Source organism: Leucopleurus acutus, assembly GCF_964270905.1.
Source record: "Leucopleurus acutus genome assembly, chromosome: 4".
Classification (NCBI taxonomy): domain Eukaryota; kingdom Metazoa; phylum Chordata; class Mammalia; order Artiodactyla; family Delphinidae; genus Leucopleurus; species Leucopleurus acutus.
Window position 1 is genome coordinate 118,658,706 of NC_139146.1, and position 17,781 is coordinate 118,676,486.

A 17,781-nucleotide genomic window follows, 5' to 3' on the forward strand; every position below is an offset into this window, starting at 1 on the left:
GGGCAGCTATTGCTAGTTTCATAGTTTTATTGAAAAGATCTGAGGTCTTGATTTATTTATTCCTCCTCCTCCTTAGATCCTGGATTTGTCCTAGATTTTGTTCCTCTCTCCAGAACAAAATTTTAAAAACCTTCCCTTGGAAATAGAAGTGGTCATTGGTTGTTGGCTTTCAATACAGAGGCCAGTGGTGGAGAGGGGGTGGGGACACGGACCAGGAGCCCCTAAATTCCCTGTTCTAGGGGAAAGAAAAGGAAGTGGACTAAAGAAAACAGCTTAATTGTAACCTTGACCAACAGGTCAAGAAGAAGTTGACTCCAAATCCACCACTACCACCACCACCTACTTGCAGCAAGATCTCTCACAGCCTCCAAGGATCAGTTCACCACAAAGAGGTCTCTGAAGATGCATAGGTCTCCACAGTGCATCCAGACTTTTCAGGTACTGAGAATAGCATGAGACAGACATGGAGGGTGGCCAAGAGAAATGCTTCCAAGTCTTAGAGAGATAATCCTCTAACAGCAGGAAACCCCAGTTAAAACATACAGGAGTTAGACGTATTAATTTATACCTTCTCAAATTTTTATTTCTCAGAAAATATTGCTGGAAATCTAAGTTTGGTATTGCAGACTATTCGATGGAATTAGTAACTGAGACATGCATCTCAACTGCAAAGAGTATTTTTAATGGTCTATAAGTCCTTATTTGTTTTACACATGATTATAATCCATGTGTCTTGGAGAATGACATAACATCACTACAAATGATGATTATACTGAAGATTGTATTTTAAAGTTATTTTAAAGGAACTATGTGAGCTGATAAATGACTGTATTTTAATACCGTTACTTGATCTTCCATTTTGTCAAAAAAAATTTTTTTTTATATTGAGCTCACCCATTTGCTACTTAAGCTGTTCGTGCTTATTTTTACAACAATATGTCAGATGTTTACATATATACACAGAGTTAAATTAGACTCCTGATAGCTTGAAGATCAGTTCTCTGCCTGCAGGCTGGGAGATGACAAAGGGTTGTATTAAAGGTCTATCATTTTCTTTAAGACCTTCAAGAGAATGCAAAGTTCCCTGTGGCTTCAGCTTTGTGTGTGGGGGTGGGGGGTGGGGGGTGTGTGCTCACACGCACCTGGCATTCAAAGAATATTCCTTGAATGCCCACCATGTGGCAGGCACCGTGCAGTGTGCTGGGGATCCAACAGTAAACAAGGAGCATGTGGGCCTGTGCCCTTGCAGTTTGACTATTCTGCATCTTAGTTTTCAAAGAGGTAGTACAGTTGCAGCTCTGTCCAAGCTGTCACCCACTTTGGCCTTTGAGGCACATTCTTCCCCTGAGTGAAATAACACAGACTATACTGTAAAGAAGAAGGAAGAGGAGGTGGGAAGAAGAGGAGAAAGGGAGGGAGAGAGGCAGGCAAACAGACAGGCTGACTGTTCACTGGAAACCATCATGATCCTTCTAGGTAGAGCGTGGGTCCCTGGCTGACAGTCACCCTGCGTGTGCTGGAAGCAAGGTCCCTTGAAGTCATCCATTCTGCCTTACTCTCTATACCAAGGAGGTTAACGACAAAACGCTGATTTCATATATGCCTTTACAGTCCTTTGTCTCTTTGTAATTGCCTCTATCAGAATACCTAGGCTGGCACTGGGATGGCTTCTTACACCAAAGGCCATGAAGCCCAAGTCTTCAACTGTATTTGCAGTTTGTACTGTTACCCTAGTGCCCTGACTTCTCTGCTTCTGCTGTGTTGGAAGGGAAGTGCAAGAGTAGAGTAGTCAGGCAAGGAAGAAGAACCTTCTTCCCATCAACTTCAGTTGGCAAGTAATGCCCAAGTTCACTCTGGAAGGAGCAAGGTCTACAGGAGTTTTCCTCTTAATCAAGAGCCAGCTCTCCTGGCTTTGGGGGACTTCATTTTTCTAAGGGTTTGCTGCCTCCCTTCCTTCCTTCATCCCAAGTAGCCAACAGCAGGTTCAGAGCCTGTCACTTACCCCCTCTCTCTCCTGCTTTCTTGCCACCTTGACTCTCTTGGAAACAGAGTCTTGTCCCCAGTTCTCAAAGGAGAGATAAAGGGGGCAATTCCAAAATCTCAATCCTTATTCAAAACTCAGGGTCCCTTCTCTCCTTTGTACCATTTTTTCTTTCCCTGAGCTTTTCTCCTGCTAGAGAAAGGGTTTCCCTGCATCCAGCCAGCCAGAGTAAAGATGGAAGAGTGTCTGTGGCTATGTTCTATGGTGAAATAAATAATACTGGCCTGAAGCCAGATCCAGGTTCTCTCCATGGCTGAGATTCCTTCAACAACAGTATGACACAGTTAGCCAAACTATACATCCACATTATAGAATACAGTCATCACCACTTACATTTATTTATGTGCTACATTATATTTTTAAAGCCCTTTTGCTTTTGAGTTTCACAATAACTTTGTGAGGCAGTTATTATTATTAAGATAATTTTATAGATGAGGAAACAGAAGCTTACCAAAGTTAAGTGACTTTTCTGGGATCAGTTATCAGCAAGAAATAGAAACCAGCACTAGGGCTCAAGTTTTTTGACCCTAATGAAGTTACTCAGTGCTTCTTTCGCACCACATGGGGTCATTTTCAAATGAGTTTAAGTAATCATAAAAGATGCCTCCCTCCAGATCTTTACCTTCGAAAAACTATTCTTTATCCAGAAAACAGACCTATCTTGAGATAGGTCTGTTAGATACTATATTAGTTATCTATGCTATGTAACAGATTACCCCCAGATGTAATGACTTAGAACAATAAACCTTGATTATCTCACACAGTTGTTGTAGGTCAGGAATCCTGGAGAGCTTAGATGGGTGATTCTGCCTCGGAGCATCTCATAAGGTTGCAGTCAACATGTTGGCCAGGGCTGCAGTCATGTGATGGCCTGAGTGGGGCTGGAGGATCTGCTTCCAGGGTTCACTGACATTCCTTGTAAATGAGGACTGTTTGTTGGCAGAAACCTCAGCTTCTTACCAAACGGACCTCCCCATAGGGCTGCTTGAGTGTCGTTATAACATGGCAGCTGACTTCCGCCAGAGTGAGTGATCAAGAGAAAGGGCATGGAGGAAGCCACAGGGCCTTGTATGACCCAACCACACACCATCACTTCTGCTGCACTGTATTCATGAGAGTCACTAAATACAGGCCACACTCGGGAAGAGGGGCATTAGGCTCCATCTTTCAAAGAAAGGAATATCAAGGAATTTTTGGAAATATTTGAAAACCACCACAGGTAATTAGCCTTTAAGTGTCACAGAATAGAAAATATCCCTTGCTCCTACTTCTCTTTTCACTTTCACTTTGAATCCTTTCCTTGGTTGAATAGTTATCCTGTACAAGACAGCAGGGCCTGAGCTAGGAGTGACCCGAGACTGGGCCTTTCAGGATGATGATGATGATGATGATAGCTAAGACTTTCATAGCTTACTAGGCCAGGCACTGTTCTAAGAACTTCATATATGTTAATTCACTTAATTCTCCCAATAACACTATGAAATAGGTACGATTATCATCTCCATTTTACAGATGAAAAGACTGAGGCACAGAGAGATAGAGTCATTTGACCACAACCAATGAGTACTATAGACCAGATAATCTGGCTGCACAGTCGTGCTCTCAACCACGGTGTGCTCTCCTGGTTATGGCAAAGATAAAAGATTTCTCAGACCCTCTTATTCACTTGGGGCCATTTGGATTTGGGAGAAAATTAGACAGATCTTTATAGACCAAAGTGAAGAGCTCAGAGAGGGAAGAAGAAAAATCCAGGATAAAAAAAAAAAGTTTACAGGATTCTTTTTAAGAGCTGAGCCATAGCATCAAGCACAAGGGTCCAAGCTACGGATGATGACTAGAGGAATTACTGCAAACCGTGGATCCACGTACGAGGCTCAGATTGGAGGCATGAAAACTTGTTGGTTGCCTTTGTTTGAAGGTGGTTAGACCATCTGGTAATAACTAGGTTAATGTATTTTCAGCAACCTTGCTTTTCTGTGGTCTACACAAGCAGATTGATCCCAAACAACATACTGACGATTGATAGTTTTTTCAGAATGTATGCACCTTCAGAATTTTTTTAGGAAATAAAACTATATTATAGAGGTGTGCTGGTTTTCTTTCTCAACTTGATATCTCTGTCTCCCTTGTAATAACCAATTATATAAGATATTTATATCTCAAGGTTTCCTTTAGCTTCGCCAAGGTAGACATAGGCAGTAACGTTAGGGAGGTGGTAGGATTCCTCTACAAAAATAATATGCACCCATTTAAATTGTGTACTAAAAATTCTTTCTTTCCATGTAATGAGGAAGGGATTCACCTTAGAATGTATCTTCATCCAAACTAGCCCTTATTATTCAGAGTATACTAATATAGAAGCCCTGGATGAGGCTTCTATCAGAATTCTCGCCAGCCTCCAGTAGATATAAAACCCCAAAGAGACATTATGCTTTCCTTTTTCCAAGTGTGGTATTCAATGGAAATGTCTGGTCCAGACCAGAAAATAAATGATGCATATCTAGACATTTCATCCTTGAGGTGAATGATCTGTTGGATTAAAGAAGAAGACCCGAGAGTGAACTGAGGCTCTCAGGAAAACTTTCCAGTTTGTGGAACAATCCCAAGCCAATTTATAGAATGCTGGAGGCTAAAATTCAGGAAAATATCCCAGCCCTTTTGTCATCCAACTCACACCATCACTCTATTCGCCAGTCATATTTTACATTGATAGATGTGGGGTTTGTATTATTGTGATTTCTGCAGATCTTTAAAAGGGCTACATTAGGGAGAATATTTCTCTCTGAAGCTGGAGCCTAAATGCTTTAGATCAAAATACACGCTTTCATGTCAAAAAAGGAAATATAGTGAGGAGCTGACTTTTTTAAAGAGTCATACTGAGGAAGGGAGAAGAATACTTTTTGCATGTATCTGTGTGGTAAGAGGGAGGAAATTTAGTGCAGAAATCTGCTCAGATTAGCCTAAAATCGAGTTTCTAGATGAAATTTGCTGCTTACCTCTGTTGTTATTACACGATCCTATTGTCAATGATTGACGAAAGAGTCACTGTCTTTTTTAAGCTATTCAGTGCTAGGAGTTACAAGTGGAATTTCACCTCTCCTGTGTGTGTGTGCGTGTGTGTGTGCGCGCGCCCCTGATGACCAGCTTAAAGGACAAGACGGTATAGATCAACCCAAGCTGATGCTGGTCTAATAACACACTCATGTACATGACATTAGGCTCCAAAAGTTTTCAAAGGCACCCTCTGACTCTGTTGCCAGATACTATATTTACAAGAAGAGCTGGCCTCCAGTCCAGATTGCCTGTACACTGAGTGGTGAGGGGTGCACATCTTTCCAGAGAAGAAGGAACATTTTTGGTGCCTTCTCTTCCCACCATCTCCCAAGTAGAGAAAGGAAAAGTGGATTACAGTGCTCACAAGCTTGGGAAGCCACTCAACAAACCACAACTTCTGGGAAAGAAGGTATAGAGCTTTAAGTTACAGAATCCTCTGAATGTGAACCAAAGAACTGAGCTTGGAATTTGGGGACTGCGAAAATATCTGTGTAGGAGCCTCAAATTGTGAATGCTGCTGGGACATCTGAGAGACACAAACAGGGCCCTTCCCTTCCACTCTGTATCCCTCACCCAACCTCACTGGCTTTCCCTTTACAGGAGAAGACATATACACACTATAAAACAAAAATGAAAAAGCAGTTTTACCTTCCTTTCACCACACACACAAAACCCTTGTTTTTCTCATTTTGTTTTCCATGTTGACACTTTGTTACCCGTAAGCATTTTTAAAAGCAGAGGTCAAGTGGGGGGCAGGGGGAAATGGGTGAAGGTGGTCAAAAGGTAGAAAACATCTGGGGATGTAATGTACAGCCTGGGGACTATGGTTAACAATACTGTATTGTGTATTTAAGAGTTAGTAAGAGAGTAGATCTTAAAAGTTTTCATCATAAGGAAGAAAAATTGTAACTGTGTGAGGTGATGAATATTAACTAGATTTATTGTGGTGATCACTTTGCAATATATATGTATATCAAATCATTATGTTGTACACCTTACACTTACACAATATTATTTGTCAATTATATCTTAATGAAACTGGGGAAATTGTTAAAATAAAAGCAGTGGTGTATGAGGTCACTTGCCCTTACTTTTTGTTTTTAAATCGTGACCCCCTTTAGCTGTAATGACTGATTGGCAGGCTCAATCAGATGCTTAGGGCTGGTTAATGTCATAAAGTTTTTGAGCCATGATGAAGGATAACTCTTACTCTCCCTTGCTTGAGCTGTAGAGTGTTTCATCAGCTTCTCCACCGTGCTAACTCTTAGGAAAAACATTCCTGTTGTGCATACATGGAACTAAACCAAACCAACCAGGATAAAGGACACCTAAGTAAGGTGCCCTCCACCCACTTCTCGCTCACTCCCAGTTTTGCAGGGCCAGTTGCAACTGGTGGCCAGCTGGAATCCTGGGTGGAAGTAAATTAACTGGAAACTCGAGTCACTGCTGCAGTCCCCTGGAATAAAGGAACGAATGCCAGTGCAGCATGGCCCCAGAGCCCACCTCTGGCTACTGCCCACACAACTCAGAGCACTTCTGTGCTCAGGCTGGCAATCACGCAGACTCTGTCTGCCTTCTGCGTATTTGCCTGTAGGATGGAGGCCAGGCCACAAACTTTCACACTTCTCCAATGCTCTAAACGTAAGGAGCTCAGAGAGAATGCTTCCTAAAGGAACTAAAAGAGGTGTCTTCCCACATATCTAACTCGGGATAAATATTATAACCCTATTTACTTCTTGAGAAAAAGCTTCAATCTTAGTTCCAAGTTTCTATGAGTGATATGACTATATTACTACTACTACTGGTATAGTAGTAGTTTTTATTATTATATTTCAGGAATAGCATTTCTAATTATCTTGTGGATTTTTGCTTTCTTAGGAAGAAGGAATAAATAAAAAGTTGCTTGGCTTTTCAAGACAGAAGAGGGATGGTAAAGGTAAAAATAAGTAAATAAAGTAGATAAGAGACTCATTTATTGCAAAATAACAAATAATAAAGTGGTGCTTTAAGATAACAGACTTGCCCCACACCCAGGTTCTTTCATAAAGAAAAAGATGAGGGAGGAAGGGAGGGAGGGAGGGAAGGGAAAAGAAAGATCTTATTATTTAGGATTTAAATTATATCACCCCAGCACAGCAAAGCCTCTTTTGAAATAGCTGCCTCTTTGTAGGACACACACCTTAGTCTTGCTAAGAACACAGAAATTCAGAAGTTTAAAACTTACTGGGAACTTCACAAACTAGAGAAAAGAAATAAGGCAGATTTGCATCCTTTTTTCCATTAAACCATGCCATCAGGAATGTATTCTACAATAATTTCCTTCAGGCAATTTCATTCCCAGTTTTCACTGTTTTTTATTTTCAAGGGAACAAAACAGACCCAAACTTTCTTTACCTAACACTAGCCTGAAGAATCTATTGAATTATATTGATTTTTCTCCCTTTGAACACAAGCTCATTAACCTGAAACACTAAGGGGATAACTATATTTCACTGAGCCTATAACTGAGTGTCTGAAAATAAAAAGATTCCAAGACAGTGATACAGCTCTCTCCCTGGGATTCCCAATTTTTTTTTTTTTTTTTTTTTTGGCAAATTCAGCTGCAGAAGCTGTGACATTGCTTCCTTAATCCTAGAGAGTTTCACATCAGTTATAAGCAGCTTTCTTTAAATGTATCCTTCTTTATTGTAATGTTTAGCAAAATCCGGTTTCCCAGCTTTCCACCAACTTCTGTATTCTTACAGGCTACTGGGGAGAAAATGTTAGCATCCAACAGTCGTGCGGCGCTGACAGCAGGTTCCGCTGCCTCCTCTCAGCTAAGTGAGCTAGGGCTGAATGGAGAAGCTATCTTGGATGTATGGAAATGAGGTCTCCTCCAAAACCCCCGGGGACTTCCTAGCAAAGGAAAAAGCCATCAGGAAAAAATTAGACAACACAGACAGCAGAGGCAGCCTGCTAGACAAGTCTCTCCAAGAACCCCAATGAGTGGGGCTGCATTTATCTTCCCAAGCCAGGAGATGTGACCCCACTCTTCCAAAATAATAATCATGTAACAGCTATTTTACCCAAGAAACCAATATAAAGTGCTTGTGGTTTTGACTTTTATTTGAGATCTCTGATGAGATCAAATGATCTATACCCTTTCATTCAAGGCAACAGACGTCTTCAACTGTTTTTTAATTTGATTTATCCTTTGAAACAGAAAGTGCATTACATTTAACTGGTCTTGCAAAGGGGGTTTTCTTCTCTTTACAAACCGAATTCCTTATATAAATTAATAAAAGTTAAAGATGCTAATATATCACCGTTAGCTTAAAAAAGAAAACAATTTACATAGTCTATAGTATTCTTATGATACAAAACACTTCAAATTCAATTACAGCAACTAAATGGATTTTTATGTTTCTGACCCAGAGCAGTTGTAACAATTCCCACCATCTACTTTAACACGCATTTTTATCAGAAAGGAGTTAAATTAAATACAAGCTATTGTAGCCCCTCCCTCCCCAACACCTTCTTTAAATCACTAATAAATAGCAACAAACGACTGTGCAATTTCGGAGAGAAACAGAGAGGCAGGTCTGAGGCCCGTCCTGGTTCCAAGTGTTCTACTTCAAGTGCTGGAGGCGGGAGCCGGGTGCAGAGCCAGGGGTGGTCCGGGAAGAGCGAGAGGGATGAAGGGGAAATGGGATTGATCAAATCCAAACCCAGGAGGGGAGCGGGCGAGAGAGGATGAGAGCATTCTTTACTACGCTTCTCCAGTTAAGCAAAGGGGAACGTGGTTTGAATAGCTCTTAAAAGGGGAAGGGGTCGCAGAAAGAAGGAGGTCCATCTTTTTACACCAAATTCAAAAAAGCATTTTACATTTTAAATATTCACAATAGAGTAACTTCTAGTCAGTGAGACTCACGATTTATTTACAAAGAGCCTTCAACAGGCCACTTTAGTCGGCACAGCAGTTTGTGCGGGAGAAACATCCCTCTTCCCATCTGTGGCGGCCGGCCGCCCGCCCGCGTGGCTCCGAGGTCCCCCGCGCGGTGGGTGTCGACGGGTTCAGAGGCCTTCTCAGCGCCCCCGCCCTGGCCAGCGGCCGCAAGACAGGGGCGGGGGCGCGGGGGGGACACGGGAGGGGGGACGCGACTAGGACACCGAGCGGGGCGGTAGGGTGGCCCAGCTGCGGCGTCTGTTGCGTTAGTCTTGCGGTGTATTTCCTGCCCTTCTCTGCCTTCTCATCATCCTCCGAGCCTCTCTCCCCCGCCCCGCTCAACTTCTAGGTTAAAAAAATAGATATGTACATCTTAGAAAATAGCAAAGGGCCCCCGGCAGGCGGGGCCGTGTCCTCCGGGCCCAGAGGAGCGGGAAGACGGGATGCGCGGTCCCCGCGGCCGCCGCGGAGTGACCGGAGGCCGGGCGGGCGGCGGGCGCTCAGGACGAGCTCTCGTTCTCGGACGCGTGCAGCAGGAGGCCGCCGCCGCCGCTGCCGGACTTGTGCTTCTTCAGCAGCTGCGTGATTTTCTCGTCGTCCGAGTTGGGGTCCAGGGGCTTGTTATAGTCGTCGTCCTCCTCCTCGTTCTCTGAGGCCCCTTTCAGCCGCTCGGTTTCCGAGTCCTGCTTCTTCTTGGCCGTGGCCATCTCGGCTGCGTGCTTCTTCCTCCACTTGGTCCGGCGGTTCTGGAACCAAACCTGGGGGTCGAGAAAGCGGAGAAGAGGGGAGACAGGGGCGGAAGGAATTTAAGGTGAGCAGAGGCAGGCAATGCCTTCTCTCCAGCATCCCGCAGTCGCTCCTGCGGGCCCCTGACGTCTTGACACCCTCCCTCAGAGTCCTCCCAGGTCTGGGCCGTTGAAGTCGGTCTCCACTGCCCCAGCTTCCTCCGAGTATCAGGCACCAACAAACTGACTGCCGTTGCCATAGTGATGGTAACACAAGAGTATTGAGGTTGTCAGTGAGTGATTTCTCAGAAAAGAAAAAAACTTGGAAACTTAAAATGAGTTTCCCTAAAAGAGTTCGCTTGCCTACTTTCTCGTTTGAAGTAGAAAACTTTTCCCTTTCGTAAAGTTGCCTCATAATGACTGCGATTCTATTCGTTTTTAACTTTCTTAGATTAAGGTATTTCAAGCAATCTGAAGTGTACTGGCTTTTTAGTGTGATTTGTGGGAGAAGACACAACATTTACCCCAATTACCTCTGTTCTTTTCACTTTGGGGTATTTGTCTGTTTCACTTATTTCAGGTCTGAATACACACAAATATGGTAGGTAAACACTCCCCTCCCCATTTACACTTGTAATGTATGATGTAAAGTTTTAAAAAAAAATCTGCTAAAACAGAAGCCTCAAATCAGTAATAATAACCAACATAAATGCATGAAAATATTTAATATTTGAAAATATTTACAAGTTGAAATCATCATCGTAGTTTGTGTGTCTTTCTCTGTCTCTCTGGTTTAATGTTTTTCATAAAACCGAAGTCAAAGTAAGAATTTTCATCAGTTATTTTTTTTAAGTGAAATTTTGCCAGTTACATTACTTCCCACTATTAGCATGCCTAATCTTTCACATATTATTTTAATATTGTCCCTCCCTAAGAGATTCATTTTTATACAAATATTTTAAACCTATTCATGATGTTTGACATCGTGTTTCATACATATATTTTAACCTAAAGCATCAGCAATAGCAACCAATTTCCCAAACATATTGAATCATCCTCTCTTTATGCTTCTCATCCATTTTCTCATCCGTTATGTATTTATCTAGAGAATCAGAATTGTTAAGAAAGTGATTTTTAGTTTCTTTATACAGCTATAATAATTCACTTCTAGCCACGCCGACATATTTATGGTGACAAATGAAGACCTCCAGATTACTGTGGTAGGCTCTGTACCAACCACTGCAAAAATAATTTTAACTGTGATGGTACTCTAATGGTAACATACAAAATCACTCCTGAAATGCATTTTATGGTGCTTATCTGTGGGGAAATACTCTCTGACCAGCAGATATGGCTAACGTTATCCCTACTTAATTTTAAAAGCAACAATATAACTAATGGAAACAGACTTAAACACACACACACACCAAAAAATATATATATACATACATATATATAATATAATGAAAAAGAGGAACAAAAGAGAATACCAGAAATATAGGAAACCAATCCCTTTATATTTCAGGGAAAGATTTCTCCAATTTGATTCCCTGGAAATACACCGTACAACTCAATTATAAGGTAAGTGACATTTTAATTATAATTTGTTGTCATAAACAGTAAAACATCTTACATCTATTGATAAACTTATATTTCATAATACAGTAATAATCTTGTCATTTCATTTGGAAAAGTACTATTCCAAAGTGGCTGCCTCAGGTAAGCTAAAAGCAGATGCATCCATGCTAAGTGGTTAGATCTTGTGGATTTATTGGGGTTTTTTTAACCTGCAAGTTAATACAGTAGCACTATAAAGCTGATCTACATTAGGGAATTATATAACTAGTGGAGACTGAGTTGACAAACAAAAGCTTGAATATCCTTACAAGTAGAATACATAGAAGCTATCTAACTGACCTGGTCTATTCTCAGGGCTGATATTTCCGTAATGCTTTTATTCTCTAATAATGGCGAGTTCCCCCAGCACATGCTGCTATCTAGATGAACCTAATTTCAAAGGCGGAGGCTTGATTCCTTTTGTTCATCAACAGTTTGCCGGCCCGAGAGATCCCAGAGCTTTGTAACCTCCCCCTCCACCCCCTTCGCTGATCTCATCGCTCCCCTTGCTTCTCGGACTGCACCCTCGGGCGGCTGTTTGTTAGTTTGGTGTGTGTGTGTGTGTGTGTGTGTGTGTGCGCGCACACGCGCGCGCATGACGTACATGGGAGAGCTCTCCCTCGAGGTTTGCAAGGTCCACTCACCTTGACCTGACTCTCCGTCATCCCCAACGAATAGGCCAAGCGAGCCCTCTCGGGCCCCGCCAAGTATTTCGTTTGTTCGAAAGTCTTCTCCAGGGCGAAGATTTGCTGGCCCGAGAACGTGGGTCTCGTGTGTTTTCTCTTCCCATCTTTGTCCAACAAAATGGATCCTTGATCTACGAGAACAGATTAAAAAAAGAAAGGAAGGGGGGAAACAACCAGTTACGAGCGGCTCCGCTGAGAAGAGACGAACTCCAGAAACAACGTTGTGGTGGGAAAGGCAAGTGTATTCCGCGGCGGGCACGAGAAGTGCCGTGGTGCTTGCAGTCCCACTGCGCTTCTCGCTTTGCCTTCTTACACCCACCTGTTTTTTAAAAGCGCGTGTGTTTGGAGCCGCAGTAAATAACCTTCTGCCCAACGACGTCCAACAGAGGGAGCGCACTGCTGAAGTTTGCCGAGGCCCAATCTCTAGGCCCAGTAAATTAAGGCATGTGGGTACGGGGGGCGGAGGGAGTGTGGGAAAGTCCCCTCTCACCGCCTCGTCTAGTTGGGGCTCGTTCGGTCCCGGGGCCTTTGCGTGGGGGTGACTAGTTTTGTTCCTTGACCGCTTTCCTAACCTGTGCCCGCGCAACAAAGAGCGCCTTGTTTTTGGAACACAAGAGAGTTAAATCGCCCCCGCGTCGAACGCCGCTGCGGCCGAGGGGGAGGGGACGCCGCCTTTGTTGGCGGTCCCTACGTGGCCATCCAAACGAATACAATAACGTCTCCCCGACAGCCGCCCCCGCCCCGGCCGCCCCAGTCCCGAGGCTTCCGAAGGGAGCCTCCGCTTGGCTCCCCCAGCTTCCCTCAGTTACTGCCGCTCAGCCACACGAAAGAGATCAGGAGACAGAAGAAACTTCGGGGACTCGGTCAAAAGCAAAGAACAGAGCGAGAAAAGGACAGGGGACTGGCCCCTAAATGCCACCTGGGAGTATGGGAGCTTCCGCGGCGCTCTGGCCAACTACCTATAAGATTAGGGGGATCCTGGGGTAACTCAGTTTCGAGCAAGATCTTTGCGGGATGTTGCATTTTCCCCCGTCTTTGTCCTGTTACCTCGTTCTTCCTCCGGTTCTTTCTCTTATCAGGATGTTGAGAGCCACGATGCCCCTCAATATGTCCGGGGCCGAGGCAGGTGGAAAAGCGAGGGCCCAGAGGTGGGGAGCGGCCCGAAGTGGTGCTTGCCCTCCTCCAGGGGCCGCGGACCTCTCTTCAGTGGGCTCACCTGGGCTGAGCGTACTCGGGGGACGAGGGGGGCGGTGGTGAGGGCGACGAGGTGAGGTGGGGACACCCTGGACCGAGATGTACATGCAAACACATGCGTTCGGCTCAGGGCTGTGAAGGGCTCGTCGCTGCCGGTCCCCACCGGTTCGTAGAGAGGAGGCCAGTCAGGCTGGCGAAGGTCGAGTGGGACTTCGGCATGGGACACTGGAAAGCTGGGGTGCGGGCTGGAGCACAGTAGCCTCTCCTGCCTTCCCCACCTCTTTAACCCAGGACGGGCATGCGGTTCTGGCCGGGCTGTTCCGGGAGCAGCCAGGGCCTCGGATGAGACACGCCCCGCACCACATTGTGTTCCGTGGAGACGCATGCACACCCGTTCCGCAAGGCGTGCCCAATGCTTGGGGAGAGGGGGGCGCTTGGTCGCAACCATGGAGCTCAGGACAGCGAGAGTTCCTCGCTGAACGCCCTGGCCCAACCTAACTCGTGCGATTCTGGCGCTGCCAAACTACTCGGCAGGCAAGAGGGTGGACTCGGCATGCACACCAGGGGCCATGACCTGAGAGCGGGCAGAACAAGCACAACTGGGCGCAGTCAATTGTACTCACGAGGAGTGCAGGCCAGGCGTGCGTCCCTCCAGGGCGGGCTCTGCATCACTCCTGGCCAGAAGATAGGCGTCCGGCCGGGCAGCTCGGCTAGCGGCTTGGGGTACCGACCCACGGCGGCCACGGCCGCGGCGCTGGGGCTGAAGTAGAGCCCGGGCGGCGGCGGTGGCGGGCTCAGGCTGCTGAAACGGGGCAGGCCGGCCAGCAGCCCCGCTGGGGTTGAGGCGGCGGCGGCAGCGGCCGCAGCTGCGGCCGCGGCGGCCGAAGCGGAGGAAGCGGAGGTGGACGAGGAAGAGGAGGAGGAACCGGAGGGCGAGGCGGAGGGCAGGGCTGCCCCTGAGGCCACGGGCATGGAAGGCCGGCTCAGGATGTCGTTGATGCCATGTGGGGTGGCGGCCGAGAGTTGCTGCGGGGGGCTGCCCAGGGATGAGAGCCCCCCCGCGGCCGGGGGCTTCAGGCTGCCTGGGTTGTGGGAGCCCAAAGGCGGGGAGGGTGATGACGAGGAGGACGAGGAGGACGAGGAGGAGGGGGGGCCGGCGGGCAGCGCGGGGTACGCGGCGGGGTACAGCGGGGTCTTCATTTCTGCCATGCTGTGCAGGGCGGCCAGGGGCGGGCTGCTGAGCAGGAACGCGCTCTGCCGGGTGCCCTCCATCGCCCCCACAGCTAACATCCCACGATCAGGCCGGAGCCCGCAGCCACGCAGCGGGAGCGCCGGCCGGTGCCCCCGGAGGGGCTCAGGAGAGCTAGAAGCGCCGAGGGCGCGAGCGAGGAGTCGCTCCGCACACCAGGAGGCGACCTGCCAACTGGGCCAAGAATGCAGCCGCTGAGAGTTGCTCTCGTAACTGCGCAGCAGAAATGTCCAAACACACCAGTCGAGAGGCGGTGGCTCGCCGAGACCAGCGAGGGTCCAGGTGGTTTGGGCTGTCTTTTCCCTCTTAGAGTCCCGGATTCAATCCCGGGCTCTTCTCTCTTCCTCACTTTTTCCTCGCCGCTCAAAGTGCGCTACTTCTCATCTTCTCCCTCTTGGAAATAAGGAAAACAAAACCCCAGCCGGCCCCAGAGAGCTTGTAACAAAGTTAAGAGTCACCGAATCTCTGCTTTGATGTGGGAGAGTGGGGGCTGGCTCTTTTTCTTTGGGGAGGTTCAAAGGACGCCGGATTCCGCCCGATGAGCTCGTCCGATCTTACTTGGATGCCCTGCTCTTCAGGCCACGAGGTTGATTCGCACTCAGCGCTCGGAGCGCGAAGGGAGAGAGAGCATCCAGCCCGCGGGAGGATTTGGCCTCTGGGCGGGCTTCCTCCGCCAGCGCTGCCCGAGGCTTCTGTGCCAGAAAGGGCAGTGCCACCAATCCCTGCGGCTCCCGGATTCGGCGCGCCGACCTGCCTTCCCCTCTGGGCCACGGGGCACTAGAGTTGCAATATTGAAAAGAAAAAGGGCGAGAAAAACACGGAAAAACAGACTAAGTGAAAAGTCTGACGGCTTCGGTTACAGCTCCACTCGTCTGTCCACTTCTGAAAACGGGCCTGGCGACCCCGGCCCCACCCCCCACCCCCAGCGCCCTCTCTTCCTCTCACTCTCCGCCTTTGCCTCTCCTCTCTCGCATTTTCTTCGCGGCTCTACAGGCTTCGCTCTTCTAAGTCCTGTCCTCTGGCCAAGCTGACCCTCTCCGCGGCTCTTCCACTGCCTCTCTCTCCTCTCCTTTTCCCTTCGGGCCTGACAGTTCAGATGAAGCTCTCAAAGGTAATAAAACATTTGCATCACTCCCTACCCCTCTTTAGCTGGGGGACGAGAGGGAGGGGGAAATGGGGGTCCAAAATGAGAACTTTGAAGGACGTCACTCCGAGGCGGCCGGCAAAGGCGGGGCCGAGGAGCGGGGTGCAGGCCGGGGGGCGTAACCACCGTCTCCAATAGCACTCAGCCTTGGGCCTCGCGTCGCCTCCGGGTCGCGCCCACTCGGGAGCGCCGCGCCTTCTGATTGGCTTAGGAGGACGAGCCGTTGGGCCGCGCCCGCCTCGTTCCCGCCCCCTCCCACTTCCATCCCTCCTGTGGGTGGGGCCCGGAGGCGGGGCCTGGCGAGTGGTGAGGTTCGGCCGCTGGCCCAGTGGACGCCTCAATTAATTGTGTTAAATAAAACAGGAAGGGGGGGGAGCAGAGATGAAGAGGGTATTACTTTTTAAAGAGAAGAATAATGGAAACCCAACCCTTTTATGGAAAAGCAGTTCATATTCTTCCCTCGCCTCCCCCTGGCCTGCTCGCGTCACCCTACCCCCCTTCTCCCCACTAGCTCGCGACGCCTCACCTCGAACAGAGTCTGGTCTCTTGTAAAATGGAGCTAATGGAGCAGGCAGCCAGCGTAGCCCTGGCCTGGCTCCTTCTTTTGAAGGGATTAATTAAAGGCCATCTGGGCTCTCCCAGGATTGTGTAAATTAATTTGTTGCTCCTTAAGCCTTATAGATGTCCTTAATCCTCTTGTAGGCCGAAGCATCGTCCTTTTCCGTCTTTGCCACCTCCCGCTCTCCTTCGCTGTTCCTTCTCCTTCATTTTCTTTTCATTCCTGGGTCCCCCCCGCGCCCCCCCCCACACGATGTTATCATTTATAGGTTTACTCAATTCGCAGGGAACGGAATCAGCTTATTGGGAATATTTATTCCTCGTGTGATGTTTCGACCTTAGAGCTGTGAACTTTTTTAACTTTGATCCCCTGTGATTATTATTTGTTTTGAGTTTTACGGGGGCAGAATCACCAAAATTGAGGTGGAGTCTTTAGATACAGAAGTACCTGGTTACACCCTACCCCCGATCCACTGTAAGTTTTTGAAAACCGTCGCCGAAACTCTTACTCCTCCTCTCAAGGCCAGGGTTGTTTCGGGAGATGGAGATGTTCCGGCTTCTGCGCTGTGGTGATGGGATGTCTAGGGTTTGAGTTGGAGGGTGGTTTCCCTTATTTCCTCTCAATTTCTTCCATCCCTGGAGATCTTTACATTTCCAGCAGGGTTGAGCTGTGTAGACGGGGAGGAGGACCCTTGAACAATTTAGAGATTTCAAGATATTAAACTAACACACCATTGAGGGATGGTGGCTAGAGTAATTTCGATGAGAACATTAAGTCCAAACTTAATTCGCAGAAAATAGAAATAAACAGCTATAATAAATAAAGGAATAAAATTCCAGCGGCACCACCCAGTTGGAGTTTGGTTGGTGTTTGGCTATGAGTGCCAAAAGCACTCATTTGCATCCAAGCACCAAAAGCCAGAGGGATTATTCCGCTTTGATAACCTTCATTTCCGACGCACTGGTCTTTTAAGGGTGGCAAATTGAGCTTGAGCTTGAGGAGTTTTTGTTTATCTTTTGCCACTTTTATTATTCACTTCTGAGATAAAAGTAAAGTTCCCTTCTTGCTTCCCGATGCTTTTTCATTAACTTCAAGACTGGACTAAACCCATCACCTCATAGACCTTAGAATCTGACTCCGGGGAAGGTGAAGTCTTTCCTCAATGTGAATTATGCTGAGTAGAGCAAGAATAGAGATGATGAGGGGGCTGTCTGTATTTCCCTGCGAGGATGTTTTGCTGGGCTATGGGTCTAAAACCCCAGCGCCGTGCCCCTTCGACAGGCCGGGAGACTGCTGCAGGAGAGTGGAGCGTGTAGCCCGGCCCTGCCCCGAGTGTTGGGGTCCTCTGCTTCTCGATTCGTTGAAAACGAAACTTTTTCTCGCCTCGGGAGTCTCCAATACGGAGGTGGCACACAACCTTCCGCCTGGACCGCGCTCCTTGGCCACCAGCGACCTCCTCATATCCCCGGCATTCCTCACAGCATTCTCAAGGACTAGGTAGGAATGGAGAGGAAAGCAGGCCAGTGATTCCCAAAGATTCCAATTTTAAAAAGCTACTCCCCTTTATTTCATGTAAATAGTGTGACC

General features: G+C 47.2%; 1 protein-coding gene across 1 annotated transcript; it reads right to left on the minus strand.

Moving 5' to 3' along the window:
* Window positions 1-9,520: 9,520 nt before the first annotated feature.
* On the minus strand, window positions 9,521-14,532 carry NKX6-1 (NK6 homeobox 1; the record flags this gene model as incomplete). The annotated part of the gene is made up of 3 exons (XM_082837998.1): window positions 9,521-9,778; window positions 12,007-12,179; window positions 13,866-14,532. 3 exons carry the CDS (start codon window positions 14,530-14,532, stop codon window positions 9,521-9,523), a joined length of 1,098 nt encoding a protein of 365 aa, XP_082694124.1.
* Window positions 14,533-17,781: the final 3,249 nt, after the last annotated feature.